This window comes from Prunus avium, chromosome 2 (assembly GCF_965620075.1).
Source record: "Prunus avium chromosome 2, drPruAviu1.hap1.1, whole genome shotgun sequence".
NCBI lineage: Eukaryota > Viridiplantae > Streptophyta > Magnoliopsida > Rosales > Rosaceae > Prunus > Prunus avium.
Window position 1 is genome coordinate 5,787,877 of NC_142285.1, and position 16,112 is coordinate 5,803,988.

General features: G+C 36.7%; 2 protein-coding genes and 1 pseudogene across 2 annotated transcripts; all 3 read left to right on the forward strand.

The window, feature by feature from the left end:
• Nucleotides 1-698: 698 nt before the first annotated feature.
• On the forward strand, nucleotides 699-3,990 carry LOC110765227 (uncharacterized). Its single transcript, XM_021968312.2, has 9 exons — nucleotides 699-873; nucleotides 1,076-1,232; nucleotides 1,370-1,407; nucleotides 1,539-1,665; nucleotides 2,036-2,184; nucleotides 2,657-2,764; nucleotides 2,863-2,982; nucleotides 3,133-3,303; nucleotides 3,676-3,990. The coding sequence occupies exons 2-9, from the start codon at nucleotides 1,124-1,126 to the stop codon at nucleotides 3,775-3,777; spliced, it is 924 nt and encodes a 307-aa protein (XP_021824004.2). The 5' UTR covers nucleotides 699-873; nucleotides 1,076-1,123; the 3' UTR covers nucleotides 3,778-3,990.
• Nucleotides 3,991-4,607: 617 nt separating this feature from the next.
• On the forward strand, nucleotides 4,608-7,040 carry LOC110765226 (chromatin remodeling protein EBS-like; annotated as a pseudogene).
• A 141-nt stretch (nucleotides 7,041-7,181) lies between these two features.
• LAF3 (Amidohydrolase family) lies at nucleotides 7,182-15,918 on the forward strand. The gene is made up of 15 exons (XM_021968309.2): nucleotides 7,182-7,404; nucleotides 7,495-7,640; nucleotides 8,699-8,800; nucleotides 9,797-9,869; nucleotides 10,521-10,627; nucleotides 10,712-10,835; nucleotides 11,614-11,808; nucleotides 12,168-12,253; nucleotides 12,742-12,849; nucleotides 13,136-13,231; nucleotides 13,314-13,412; nucleotides 13,528-13,602; nucleotides 14,182-14,313; nucleotides 14,431-14,546; nucleotides 15,508-15,918. Exons 1-15 carry the CDS (start codon nucleotides 7,317-7,319, stop codon nucleotides 15,680-15,682), a joined length of 1,722 nt encoding a protein of 573 aa, XP_021824001.2. The 5' UTR covers nucleotides 7,182-7,316; the 3' UTR covers nucleotides 15,683-15,918.
• The last annotated feature ends 194 nt before the right edge of the window (nucleotides 15,919-16,112 follow it).

The window sequence follows — 16,112 nt, forward strand, 5'->3', positions numbered from 1 at the left end:
GACAGCTTTTAGTTTTTTTTACAGCTTTTATTTTCTTCTTTTTATTGTTTTGCAGTCTCATATATTTTTTTATATACGTATAATGTCACAACCGAGCATGTATGAAGGTAATGAAATGGAGAAAGAAGATATTGATGACGAAGAAATGAAGCTACATCAAATTGGCTATTAAAAGATTGGGAAAATTGTATTGGGTTTTACTTTTCTTTATTAAAATTATCATTTCTTTGGTATTGAATAATTTGGTTGAACTATTGAACTATTGCCATTGCTCATCATCTAATAAGTTGGTTGGTTAGCATCATAAAAGTAAAAAAATCCATGTGGTCCTTTCAAATCTTATAAATTCTTATGATATAAATCTTTTAAAATCTAAACATAAACAATCTTGATTATAAAAATCTTTTAAAAAAATCTTATAAGTCATTACATTCCTAAATAGTCTTTTAAAATCCACTGGACTTATTTATCCATAAATAGTCTTTTAAAATCTCAATTCAATACACCCCCCTAAATGGAAAAAGTTACAAAATCACATATGTAATGCACACCAAGTGTTCGACGAAATGTCCAGCAGAGGAAAGAAGAAGAAGCTTACGCAGGCAGCCTGCCTTGCGCGCGCTGGTTCCTTTTTAAAAAAAAAACTGCCTTCAAAACGACGTCGTTTTGAGCCAGGTTTTTTTAAAAACAAAAAAACCCAGCAGCCCTATCTACCCGATTCTAATCCCCACCCCAGCAGCAGCAATTCATCCCAAAAACCTCATTTTTTGTTTTCAAATTTTCCTCTCTTCTAAAAACCTAACTAGTTCCCAATCTCCACCACCAACCACTACACGCCGCCGCCGCCGCTGCCATTGCTTCTCATCAAATTAAGTGAGTTCTAAATTCTAATTTTACATATATTATTTTGGGATTTGGATAATTTTAAGGAAATTGATATGACTTTCATGAATTATAATTTATTGGTATGGTATGTTATGATATTGATTGATTTTCTTATTTGGATTAGAATTTATATTTAATCATTGATGTTCTGCGTCCGCCACTGATTGAGAAAGCTGGTTTGTGGATGTAGATAACCAGTTGAATATAATTCGGCCAAGTCTTGGTGGTGTTTTTAAGTATGGCTTTGTCGGTATCCAGAAGGCTTTTACGCTCATTTGGCTCCGTCTTAGCATCGGGCCGCTGTGACTCTCCAAGTAGTTTATATCCATCACTTCATGCTTCTCTTGGTGAGGACGTGCATACTTTTGTTGTAAGCTTTTTGTTATTGACTTGTATGATCGGAACATTTTGTGGTATTGCAAAATATTAATTTTTTTCTACCTTTATTTTGGTCCTTGAACCGATTTGTGCGGCCTTGTTCCAGGGGTTGTCTCTTCGGAAGAATTCTCAGCTGTTTCCAAGGTATTATTGCATCATATCTACTATCAAATGAACCAGTGCAGCATGTTCATGTACATGGTGATTTATTGGATGCTTAGCTTTCTGTGGAAACATAGTAATGAACTCATATTATATATTGTATCTCAATATAGGCTGGATCGTCTTTTCTAGCCAATCGAAGGCTTTCAACTTCTATCCCATCTCCTGAATCAAGTGGAGGAGCATTTCCCTCTAATTTATTGTCTGCAAAGCCTGTGGTTGCTTCAGAGCGTAATATAGGTACGAGGAAAGGTCAAAACCATATATATCTTATAATATTGATGAAAAAAAAAAACAGAACATCTATCAAATGAGCATAACATTATACAGCTTAAAACCATAACCATATGATCTTATACAATAAGATACAATGGGTAACATTCATTTATGGACGAAACTCATTCGTTAAGACTTAAAACCCATTGAAAATAGTAAGTCAAAACACAGGCCAGGCAAGTGTAGGTATGCAGCAATTGTTAGTTTGTGGTAAAGCTTATTTATTACTTTACTGAGTTTACATATAAACCAGTTGTCGGGATGTTTTATTAATGTTATCTATAAAAAATAAATGTGTAGGACTGTTTTAATGATTTTGTGTGTTGTGATATAGGACTCTATCAAGACCTTGTAATTCCAGTGACAAATTTTCATAATGAAGATAAAGGCTTCACAGTTTTGGCTGGTGATGTTTTTGATGTACCTATTAGGAAGGATATCATTCATCGGGTTGTACTGTGGCAGCTAGCAAAACGGCAACAGGTATTGACTTATCTATAAATTGAAGCATTAACACTAAATGATGGCTTAGCAATATTGCATTCTGTTCCTGAACATTTATAAAAAAGAGAAAGGCTGCTATGCCACTTGGAAGTTGGAAGTACAGAGTCTTTCATTTAGTGTGATTTTTTGTTTTGGTTGGGGAATGTGGGGGAGCATTTGCTGAAAAAGCTTCTGGATTGCATACATAGTAAATTGAAAAAAAAAAAAAAGAGGGGATAAGTATATGGGTTCTTGCATAAGAGGAACTAAATTGACCAATAACTTTTCTATATTTTATTTTCACACGTCTTTTGTTTTGAAATTCTTGTCATCCATGTTTAGAATTTTCATACTTTTGGTGGTCTAGCAAAAATGATGTAATGACCACTGAAATAATATTGGTGAGACTCTATGCACAAGTGAATTTGGGAAAGAAGATAAAAAGAGCTTATGCTTGTTGAGTGGTCTACAGGGAACACATTCAACAAAAACTATTAGTGAGGTTAGTGGGACTGGGAGAAAACCATGGAATCAGAAGGGTACTGGTCGAGCGAGGCAGGGATCATTGCGTAGTCCCCAGGTACTGATTTATCATGTTTTGAAATTAGTATGTTTCTAGATTTTCAATCAAAGTCTGCCTTTAAGATGCTTTTGCATGAATATAATGGGTGTTAACAGTTCAGAGGAGGTTCCACAATGCATGGTCCTAAGCCACGAAGCCATGCTTTTAAGCTGAATAAGAAGGTCCGGCGTCTAGGGCTAAAGATTGCTCTGACAGCTCGAGCAGCAGAGGGAAAGGCAACTCTCTCTCTCTCTCTCTCTCTCTCTCTCTCTCTCTCTGTGCTATGTTTGGATTTAGTTCAAAAATGGGTTGAGTTATTTTAATTAAATATTTAAACTTTTGTGTTTTATATGGAACTTAACTAGAGAAACTGTATGAAACTACAGCTTCTGGTTTTTGATGATTTTGAGGTCCCCACGCATAAAACCAAGAATATAGTGAACTACGTCCAGCAAATGGAGGACTCCAAGAAACTTCTGTTGGTGGATGGTATCTTACCTGAAAATCTCAAGTTGGCTACACAAAATTTACATTATGTGAACGTGCTGCCCGCAGTAGTGAGTTGCTCTTTGTGACCCTTAATAAGTGTTTGTATTATAGCTAGCAAACTATATGCAGCCTGAGATGCCATTCCACATGGACACATTGTTCCGAATTCAGTGAGCTTCTTTATTCATTAGCAATGGCTTAGAGTAGAAATTATTGACAAAAGCTTTTACATTGTCGAGCATGTTTGATTCACAAGAACTAAAACCTCTCTTTCTGTCTCCTGATATTCGTGATATTGTTGCTCAGCTTTTGCTGTGGTCACTATATATAAGAACTATGACAACCAAAATAATGATTTTAAGTTTTGTAGATACGTGAACCAGCTGCTGTGTAAGTTCCGTTTGAAATCAGTACTTATCTGTATTTCACACGTTTTGCAGGGTTTGAACGTCTACAGCATCCTGCAGCATGATACACTAGTGATGTCCCGTGCTGGTGTAAATGAAATTGTTGAGCGGATGCACACTCCAATTAAACGTTGAAGTAAAAGAAGCCCTTTGTTTTAACTCGGGATAGATAGGAACCAGCATTGGTTTTTGATGGAGCTAAAAGAAGGCCAAAGCGTTTAGCCAAAAAATAATGTGTTTGTTGTTTTTGTTACAATATGCAAATTCCGGTGTTGATAGGTTGAATTTTATTTTGTTAAAAATTGTGGTTGAATATCAGTGAGATTTCGTAGCTTTTAAATTGCTCTACACCTGTATTGTCATGAAGCTAAGTTACTTTATGGGGTCGGTATTTATTTATTTTTTGGTAATGATTTAACAATTTTCTATAATGCATCAGATATGAATCATTGTTTCTTTTTCTCTCCACCTGTTTTACGCGATCTCTCCCCTTGTGATATTTGATTTCTTCCAGTAATTAAGTGGGATACCTTGAATTCATTTACCTTCAAAACAAAATTATTTCATTTAAGTGTGTCCACCTAGTACCGTCTACCATGTCTCATTACAAAATAAAGCAAAAGTTTGGCAAGCCACAAAATTACATGAACGAGATTGGTGTTGCGAGGATACAAATGCAAAACAATGGAGCAATTCTTTAGCTTTCTCTATAAACTCTCCTTCCATGCTCATGTAAAATTCAGTTCAGTTCGATTCATAGCCTTAATCACCTCCAACACAACCTGCAATCATAGCCAAAACTTCAAATTTAGCATACATACATAGATTGTAGTAGTCTAAATCTTACAATTTACTTATATAATGTCATCCAAAATTTAAGACGGGTATTATGGGAGTAAACCAGTTTACGCCATTGAAGTTGCTTCAAAGTTGCTACATTTCTTTAACACCAAGGCAAGGCTTCCTTGAAAATGACCCTCATGGCCAAAACTAGACCGGAGAGAAAGGACGTGGATTCTTACACGATCAGAGGCACCAACAAAGTCGTCAGAGGTAAAGAAAACGAGAAGAAAAACAATGATTTTGATTTTGATTTTGATTTTGATTTTTTTTTGGCGGGAAGGGAAATGTGTTGAAAAAATGGTGGTTTTGCAGTTGAGGATTGCGTGCTGATGCGCTCATTGGTCACCGGTAAGCCCCCATGCGTGGCACACATCGAGAAGATTGAAGCCTAGGACGACTGGAGCAACGCGAAAGTGAGAGTGAGGTGGTACTATAGGCCAGAGGAGTCGATTGGAGGGCGTAGAAAGTTTCATGGAGCCAAAGAGCTCTTCTTGTCTGACTGCTATGATGATCGGAGCGCTGACACCATTGAAGGCAAGTGTAGGGTCCACTCTCTTAAGAACTACGCAAAGCTGGAGAATGTGGGAGCTGAAAATTACTACTGTAGATTTGAGTATAAGGCTGATACTGGAGAGCTTGCACCAGACATAGTTGCTGTGTGAGTGTCTTTTGCTTTCCTGTTGCTTTGGTTTTTTTTTTCTTGGAAGACCTTTCCTATTGAAAGGGGCAATAATATACTAAACGATGCTAAGACTTGACTTTTCTTGGTGGAGCAATTGCTTCAGACCACTACACTAGTGGGTACCTTGCTGTTGCTTTGGTTTTTAATTAGTGGAAATGTGGTGTTTATGTGGATAGGATTTGACGGGTTTGTTTTTGTCTGTCTGTCTGTTTTGAAGGCATTGCAAGTGTGAGATGCCGTATAACCCGGATGAACTCATGGTGAAGTGCGAGGGGTGCTGGGAACGGTAATCTTTTCGACTTCTTTTCTTTCTTTCTCAGTATGTTGCACATTTTTGGAGATCGGAGTTTTTGAATGTGTTGTGTTACTCGAAAATTGTTCGCAAAAGAAACATTAACTAGGCGATTATCCGTAATAATGGCTCTAACAATTGGCGTCTTGATCTTGAGAGCACTTGTTTAGCATGTATATACAAACAACATATAAGTTTGGAAGAACCGAAAAGAATGATCTGGTGGCTATTGAATCTTGTTTTGGAAGAAATTTGGGTCCTTTTTGCAACATAATTTGGATCTACCCTATGTAGATCTTAAATAACCTAATAGATACATGATTTTATTTTACTATCGACGACGCATACGTATAGGTACCATCCTGCTTGCGTTGGCATGACCATTGTAGAACCAAAAAAATTGGAAAGCTTTGTTTTGCTCAGAATGTTCATCTAAAGAGGATGTGAAAAAGGCCCCAGAATGGATTTTCAGCATCACCAGAAGCTGATGCAAAGGCGCGGCTTATCATGATGGAGTTTTGGTTATTTTATGTTATTCTGAGCTCTTTTCTAATTTCAGTCTGTTTCCAGGAGTCTCTGGCTAGTTTTTCGACTGTGGAGGCCATGGTCCAGCCTGTTGTCCCAGAAAACTCTTCAGTCCCCGACTTTAGCAAATTGGATTTAGATGCCAAATTCACTCTGATCCACCGGAACAAGGAAGTTAGAGGTCCTCCTCCAACTGCAGCTGCCGAACAAGCCATATTTCTAGTGAAAAAAATTGTAGAGACGAAGGGTTTTCTGTTGAACAAGGCTATGAATCCGTCAATCAGCTGATGGAAGATTTGTGTCCGCTTGCCAAAGAACAGGTGCTGCCTCTACCATTTCTGGAAGCTAGTCTAACTTTTGCAGAGGACTCCCAGGATCTGGCTGGACAATGGGCAGCCATTGACAAGAAATACAAGGAGGCCGAAGTTTACAAGAACACTTTCAGCACTAGTGATTGAGACTTGGAGCAAGAGAGGAAAACTTGTGGTCTGAAGTATCAACAGCTCCAGCAAGTGAAGACTGAAATTGTAGCTCGGCTTCAAAAACAGTTGGCTAGCAAAGAACAAGAACACAATCAACTCCATTCTTCTCTGAACTCCGTTGGATTCCGCCTGGACTCTGCAGAGCCAGATTGCTAAAGCTAAGCCTGAAGTGCCTGATGCCAAAGCTACTCTTTTCAAGGGCAATCAACTCAAGGCAGATGTGTACTCAAAGCTCTCACATTTCAAAACAGTTTGGACCTCCTGCAATGGAACATGCGATTCAAGGGGCAAAGTTTCAATTTTCGATCTGAAATAGAGTTAAGGATTATTTACCCCAAAAGGAAATTACATTAGAAGTTATAAATTGAGTTTATTGTTGACCAAGAAACTCCCTGATTTCCCTGGGCCAGGTGAAATGGACTGCTAATGCATCACACAATAAACGTCAAATCACTATCAAGAATACACACGTGAGTTAAGCTAGTTGGTCAAAACCCGATCCCTTGCACTCAAGTTCGAATTTCCATCTCCTAGAGAATTAGTTTCAAACGAGCCCTTAGACTATCGATTGTATCAAAAAAGTCACTATCAAGAATAATAATATTAATATAAAAAAAAAGAAGAGAAAAGTACTGAGTTCTACGAATACACATTTGACTCCAATCGGTTAAGAAATGGGTCAGCTTGTTATGATTCGACCCAAAGAAATCCGATCCGACCCAAAATCCTAAGAATTTCTTATACTTTTGACACGTAGAAATTGTGACAATGCGTTGAGAGGGAGAGATTTTACATCACACACTCTACTGGACTGAAGCTTGAGCCACTCTTCCTTCTCCAAATTTCGAAAATGAACAACTTTCTCACCGTCGTCTCTGCTTCTGTAGCTGTCGTCCTCGCCATTATAGCCTCTCTTCCTCTTCTCAAACCCAACCACCGTAAAAATGATCAACATTCATCATTTCTTTCTTCTTAAAGTTTCAGTTTTGATCTGAAATTTGAATACTTGGATTTTTTTTTTTTTGCAGAGTTGTTAAGTTGGAGGTCTCCAATGGCGGACTTGGTGGTGAGAAATGCCAAGATATACACCAGTGACGAGTCTCTCCCTTTCGCCGATTCCATGGCCGTCCGCAGCGGAAGGGTTCTGCGAGTCGGCAACTACTCCTCTATTAAGGTTCACCCTTTGCTTCTTTGCCTCGCTCCTTACCTCCCTCTTTCTTAAGAATTGAATGTATTGGTCGATTTTTTGTGATGCTTGTGAGATTGCACCTCGGAACCAAATATTTGGGCCATAAATTTGTTGCATTGAATCCAAATATACAAATGAAATCATGTTGAAGCTTTATAGCTAGTGGGTAGGTAGGTGCTATTGTTATGAGAAAGAAGTTGTGAGAAAGAAAGCCTTTTCAAGTGATTGTTATTGTGTGGAACAGTGGAAGCCATGTAAAAAGAGGTAATGTTATGATTCCTAGTAGGAGAGTTAAAATTAGCGTTTGAGTGGGTTTTTAAAGATTCTTAAAATGGTAATGTTTTAATTTTGTCCGACAATTTCTGAAAGTAGGGGTTTAAGGGTGACTATATATGATGAAATGTAACTCTCGGAAAATCCATTTTCATTGATGGTCAACCAGAAACTGAGAAGTGTTGTTTCAGGGGGTTGCACTAAATTCTCATGAGGCTAGAGAAACGTAGTACAATTAGTATGATTTTATAACTTTTCTATGTTATAAGAAGCCACATTCCTTATATTGGTCTGCAAACTGTAATGATCTGTGGTTCATCTTACTATGATCCTCGACTAATGGATACTCTGTGAGAATGGTCCATTTACTCAACTATGAAGTGTATTTTCCCTCCTCACTTTTCCAAGAAACTGCGTACTTTTCCGTCTGTTTGTCTAAACAGCTTGATTGATATATTGCTGTTATTGTTGACCACTACATTGTTTTTGTCCAATTTCAAAGTTGCCTGTCCTTGGGTTTTGGATGGCCCATTCAGGTCCTTGGGTTTTGGATGGCCCATTCAGGTATTGTCTTTTCTATCTTTCTATGTTTCTTTTATCTACTTATATGGATTTTGTGGTTACTTATATGTATTGTCTTTTCTGTCATTCTGGCAAACCTTATAACCTCTTCATTGCATCATATGGATTTTGTTGTTAGTTGCCAACAAAAGAACTTAATCCAGAAAGTTTTAAAAATACCCTTCCCTTATATATTCATTCAAATGCAGGATATGGTTGGAGATGGGACCAAGGAGTTAGATCTTATGGGAAAGATTGTTGTCCCTGGATTTATTGATTCCCACGTGCATCTGATTTCTGGTGGACTCCAGGTATGGCCCAAGTGCCATATTTAAAATTGATCTTGTTTCGAATATTATATGCTCTTTTTACCCTTGAGAAAATACTGCCTGTAATGAAATAATTAAATTTCTTTTGGAGGAGAAACATGCTTTATTTCAAGCAAAAGCTATGTAGAACGATGTGGACGAGACATCCACAGACAACTTAGTATAAGAAACAAAACACCAAAACACAATATCTGACAGTAGGATGCACATCATCATAGAATAAACTGAACCACAGCTAACAAATCTGACAGAAAAGATGAATAAAGCATCCCCCTAAAGTATACATAAACTGATGCCCACAATGCTGACCAACTTCCAACTCAACTCAAAAGATCCTCCACTCTCACCCCTTTGTAATCCTTAAAATTCTCCTATTCTGCTCCATCCAAATTACCCAACAGATGGCTAATACCAGACAAATTACCAAAAATATAGCTAACACCAGACTGCCCCACAAGGTTTTGGCTCTCCTCCCCTTCCCCAAAGCCTTGAAATGAATGCTGAACAACTCGGAACACCCCATTACGTATCAATTGTTCAAGGCTTGAATTCCTTGCATTATGCATCTTCCATTTCAAACAGTTGTTGAAGTGTGTTACATATTTGAATTTATATTTTTTTCCAGATTTCAATTTGATTCATTGGATATGCCACTATGTGTTTGTGTGTGTGTGTGTTCATTTATGTGAAAATTTCGATAAATCTGTCATTGAACTGTCTGGCTTGAACTAGTTTGAACACTAAGGTTTGTACTGTTGGGAAATCTATAATGTCTGAAACTTTCATTCGACAACTTCAATGCTTCACGAGTATTTAAACTGTGTTTCCAACTTTTCTTCCTTTTTTTTTTTTTTTTTTTGCAAAATTTGTGTAACATAAACTTTGTACAATAACCAAATGATTTATTATTTATCTATTTTCCTTTGCTTAATTGAAGTTTCTATATATGCATTTGAAATGTTTCCGATTGGAAAACAGATGGCGCGTGTGAAACTACGAGGCATAAGTCAAAAAGATGAATTTGTGAGGAGGGTCAAAGAAGCAGTGAGAAGTCAGTTCCCTGCCTTTTTATAATTTTCTCAATTTATTGTGGAACTTATAGACACAGGAATGTCATGGCTAGACATGTCTATTCATATTCTTGTTTGAGTTAGAAAAATGCACAAAGTATGTGCCGAAATCTTTGATTGTTCTTTTTTGAAGGTTTGGCTGTGAAGTCCTAATGTAAAATTGTTACAATTCCAGTTGTTATTCAAGAGTTAGGGGCTCTTCTCCCAAGCTTTAGGATGGGCAATATGGAAGCTCCATAAGTTCTTGTAAGAACATATATGAAGCAGACGGGAGTTAAATTCAAACAATTAAACTGGCCATGTAGATGTTAAAGGTCATAGAATAAAACGTAGGACGTTTCATTTAGTAAGAAATATTAAACCATTAATCACTCTTCTTTATGTGCTTGTTGATCACCATTTAGCCTGCAAAAATAGTTCTGGAGATGACTACGACTAACAATCTGATATAAATCACTTTTAATTATGAAAAGCAGTTGTGCAGACAGAGCATCATTGGCAATGCCTAAATTTCTTATAAAATGAATTTTTGAAATAGCCATTGAATGTTTCCAAAATAAACATTATTGTGTTTGTTAAATTGTATAGTCTTTTGAAATCTCGTATTTAAAAAAAATCAAATGAAAAATCAGATGCAAATCAAGGTTCTTGGATTTTGGGTGGTGGATGGAACAATGATCTTTGGGGAGGGGAATTGCCGATGGCCTCTTGGGTTGATGACATCACACCTTACAATCCTGTAAGTCATAACCAAATGAATTTTGGGTGCTTTGATAGTTTTCACAGTAGTGTTTTTATTTCATTAATATACATCATTTTACAGGTTTGGCTGTCGAGGATGGATGGCCATATGGGCTTGGCTAATTCAGTTGCACTCAAGTTGGCTGGGATTACAACTTCATCAGAAGATCCAAGTGGTGGAACAATTGTGAGATTCACCAGCGGAGGTATTATTTAACTGCGTTCATATGTCATAGATGCTTTCAGTGGGCCATCTTTAATCTTTTCAATTCTTTGGATATAACAACCGACATGGAAGTGTTTAGGGTGTTGGATATTTGTGGACATGACATTTGCGTTACCCATGTCCCAATAATTTCCTTGATTATTCAAGAAGATTGCAAAAGTTTTAAGTCTTTCTGTAAAAATGGTAAATTACGACAAGAATACATTATTATTTACTATTAGTGGCCCTTAATGAAAAAACATGCATAGCTGTGTCCCTTACATGTTTTGGGATTTCCATATTTGACAACCCATATCAAGTTGAAAAATGACATCTGTATTGTACCTATAAATCATAGTGATTGACTTGACACTGGGGTCACAATTAGGACCTATTTATATGGATTCTGACAACTTTTACAATAGGAAGAATCCTTGGACAACTGTTGGATAGATTTTATTTTTTTCTTTCTAAAAAGAAACCCGAAATTTATTAACAACTATGGAAGTAGGATGGATAAGAAGTTCATCATATCCAGATCTACACCTCAAGTGAGCATTTATTACATTCAATTCAAAACTCTCCCGAAAGAGATGAATTGCACTACAAGGGATTATCACTCTAAAATGATGACAAAGACGTTTGAGAATCTTTTTTTTTTAAAATCTAAAATTAGATTGAATTTGTTCCCCTTTCATCTATTTTCTGGTTGTTTACATCTTTAGATAAGTAACAGCTACCGGGAGAAATTACTTATCTTCCAACTCATCGTTATGCAGAACCTACTGGATTGCTGATTGATTCTGCAATGAAACTTCTCCTTATATCCATTCCAGAGGAGTCAGTAGAGGAGCGGAGGGAAGCTTTGAGTAGAGCCAGCAATCATGCCTTGATGAGGGGTGTGACAACAGTTGTTGATGTTGGTAGATACTTTCCTGGGACATCGGTGAAGCTTTCCTGGGAAGATTTTTCTGGTTTGCATTATGTTTCTTAAGGGTTTCTTTAGATGTCTTGTGACTTGAAACATTATTCTTCTAGTTTATTGGTTCACTTGAATTCATTGGTCATGTTAAGGAATCACCATCATCCTTACCAAACTGATGACAAAATTTAAGGCAATTCTTAAATGACCTGTTGTGATCAAATATTAAGAATTTAAAACGATATTCTCAAAAAAGATGAGTGTCTAGTTAGATGATTTATTACAACACAAATTTATTACATCCTAAGAACAATAAGATGCACCCATACTGATATTAATATTTTTAATTACTCATGCTGCTTAAAATGTTTTTTTAACTTTTTATTTTTCTCATTTCATTACTTATTGCAGATGTTTATAAATGGGCTGATTCTTCAGGGAAGATGATGATTAGGGTCTGCTTATTTTTTCCATTGGAGACTTGGTTACAGTTACATGTATGAGTTCTTATAGATTTCTTCTTTGGGGTTTAATGTTACTCTAATTTATTCTCAACCTGATAGTGTTAAAGAATGATTGTTCATATGTTTGGCCTTTATGTTGACATATTAACGATTCTCCTTGTCAATGTGTTTTACAGAGACCAATTATTTTAAACATTTTCAGCAATTGCACTATTATTTATTTATTTAACCTTTTCATATTTTTTCCATATCAGAAATGCTTGTGAGTTAATTATCTATACTCTTCTTTTCCTTCCTGCAATGAAGACTTTTGACATTGCAGCTTTTGTGTTTCATACATAAGTAATTCTGGATTCTTATATCTCTTGTTTGACCAAGTGGAGATGTCAAGTTTTTGCATTGGACAACTTACTTTCTAGAATATTCTGTTTTTATCTAACGGATCTAGTTATTAACTTCATTAGATGTTTCAATTTTGTTGTCATTTATTTTTTCTCTTAGAGTTGTATTTTCCTTTTCAGAATCTTATTACCAAAGTTGGCCGTACCATGAGCCAATGGATTTACTTGGGAGGTGTTAAAGCTTTTGCTGATGGGTCTTTGGGTTCTAATAGTGCACTGTTTTATGAGGTGAGAACGATGGTACTTGGGCATCTGCATTTGTTTTTAGTAAATTAAGAATAAAAAATTTGAAATCCATTGACTATGGCCACTTCCATTTATTTTTGTATATCTTTGTTGTTTCTCTAGCTATTGTTGTTGAGGGAGGGGAAGTGTCATTGGAAAGTTAGGAATTTTTTGTAGTGAGCTTATCTAATTTGCTTCATACTGTTGCTTCCTCTGTGATATGAAGTAACTTCTTTTGCTTAGCCAGTCAATATATTATTTTCCTAATATTTGTCTTTTAAATCTGTAGCCATATGCTGATGAGCCTCATAATTATGGCTTACAAGTGACAGATAATGAAAGTCTCCTCAACCTGACCTTGGCTTCAGATAGAGTTGGGCTTCAGGTGCTGTCTTAACTCTTTGGAACTGCCCCTACATGACGTAAATGTACTCATACTTGTAAAATTTCCTTTAAATTGTGTTCAGGCTGCTATTCATGCTATAGGTGATAGAGCAAATGACTTGATCCTTGACATGTATGAGTCAGTGTTTTCTACAAATGGAGTGAGGGATCGAAGATTCAGGGTAAAGATTTTGCTCACGCAAACGATAATGGTTCAACGGCAGCATAAGTTTTGACAGGTGTTTTTATTTCCTTTTAGTTATTGTTTTGCATGACCAAGGAAAAAATTGCTTTCAGATTGAGCATGCCCAGCATCTGGCACCTGAGACACCAGCCCGATTTGGTAAACTAGGGATTGTTGCTTCAGTACAGGTTTGACCGCACTAGTCTTTTTATATTTATTTATTAATCTTTCTTAGGGTAATGGGGCTGCAAGCACAGTGATTTGTGGGAATTATTTTGTAATGGTTCAAAGTTCATGTTTCAACAACATTCTGATTATTTGCATCCAAGCGGTCCTACCTTTTCAGACTGCTACCATTTTTATTTCTGACTGTGTGTAGGAGTTTGGGATATGGGACTTCTACTGGTGAAATTTTAAATACAAGAGAGAGGTGTAGATTTATACACACTTCGTGTGGGATCACATGTTACCGTGGTTTCATAATGACACTTGGATCACTTTCTGCATAGGGATGAAGTCTTTTCTTCTTGCATACACGGGCTGCCTGACATTTGGGCTTTATACAATAATCTACTTAAAGTTTTTATTTTTTTTAATTTTAAAATGCCTTAAGTCAATGAGCTCCCTTTTCCCCTTTTATTTTATTGTTATTTTTCTTTTCCCCTTTTGGCTTAACAGTTCTCAAACCTCTGAGTGATTATCAATATTCTTTGTTCCTGTGCATAAATTTAATTTTAATAACATACTCGAACACCAATTCCCTATAGCCAGAGCACCTATTAGATGATGCTGAGTCCGCAACCAAAAAACTTGGGATAGACAGGGCTCAGAAGGGATCTTATTTGTTCCGGTCACTCTTGGCTAGCAATGGACAATTGGCATTTGGTTCCGACTGGCCTGTAAGTATAATGACTCTCATGGATATATTTTTGAGGCCTAAGTATCGCAAGGCTCTCTGATACTTTTTGTTTAGTGTGATATGTTTTGTAAATTTCAGAGTGGTGCTGTTTTTGCAGGTGGCGGATATTAATCCATTAGGTGGCATTAAGACAGCAATGAAAAGGATACCCCCTGGTTGGGATATTGCTTGGATTCCCTCAGAGACCCTTTCATTGAATGACGCATTGAAGGCGTAAGCAACATTGAAACATTTGATCCTTGAGATATCATCTATTTTTAGACTGCTATTTAGGTTATTCACGTTCTTCGATATGCGAGGCCCATATCCAAAGTCACTAAGATTGCACCAAGTTAGCTAACCAGACGGCTGATATACTTGTGGTGAAGGCCCATTCGAACGGACCTTGTCTGCCTATGCCAGTTTCTGACATAAAAGTTCACTGGTTTATAATTGTTGAGGGCAAACCCTTTTAATCTCAACCATATTTGGTTGGTAGAATTTTCAGAAATCTTCTGTTACCAGGGCACTCTATGGTGAAACAAAAATTTAGGTAATCTAGGAGTTGTAATTATTTCTATAATCCAAGAGGTGGGGATCGGGTGTGCTGTCTTCAGCTCAAAGGGATAAGGGATAAGATGCTGTCAAGATTTGACGGATGATGGGATTGGATATTGGAAAAGAAATTACAAGCTCTCTGGAAAGGGCAAAGAAGTACAAGGTGATAGTGGTGAGGAAAGAGCCACCTCTGACCATATCACTTACAGCAAGGCCTATATGAGTAGAACTCATATTATACTTTGTCCTGTCTCCCACCATTTATGTTTGGGTAGTTTTAATTTTCTTGTAATTGTTGTGGCCATCTGACTGTGGCCTGAAAGAAACGGTCATCATGCTTACCTAGTGTTTTATTTCATAAAATGATTTGTTCTGATTTACTCTTTTCTTGGTAGAGGATGCTAAGCTGATTAGATAGTGTCCAGCGCTAGACAAATAGAGTTTGGAACCAAATTTGTTTCTTTCCAATATTTTTTTTCATTAGAGGGACACTCTTTTTCTCTTAATTAGTAGTTCCAGTTGTTCATTTATCAATTTCTTTGTTGCTTTTTCAACTGATCGACATTGCTTCGTCGTGTTTCAACTAACACTTAACACTGTGTTACACTTCCACCTGATACATTTATAATCATGGCAGGTACACTCTTTCAGCTGCTCGTGCATGCTTTCTTGACAGCGATTTGGGGTCCCTGTCGCCGGGGAAACTAGCAGATTTTGTCATACTGTCCAGGGATTCATGGGACGATGTCGCAGCTGAAGGATCTACATCCGTTGAAGCTACGTATGTTGGTGGTGTACAGGCCTATCCCTGAAAGCCTATAATCTTGAAGATAAATTACACTTTCTACAGAAAACATATGCTTAAGAAAAGAGGGAATAGCCCAGCATTTTAGGTTTATATAGTGAGCAGAATTAGTATGTATATGATGTCCTTTAAAAAGCACTCTAGAAGATGATGTATGATTTGTATGAAGGATCAAAGGTTTGTATGATTTGTACAATATAACGCATTGAGCTATGAAACGTTTCAGATTCTGCTTGAAAATCAACTCTTGTACGCCTATCTTTCACTTTTTTTCTTCAAAAGAAAATTGATGGGGTAAGTGACTGTTTTTAACAACTTGAATTAAATGTGAAGAAACTTGACAGTAAGCGATAAATTCGCTATTCATAAAAGTTCGAATAATAATTATTCTAAAAAACACAAAATTTAGGGGGTAAATTAAAAGTGACCTACTAGCT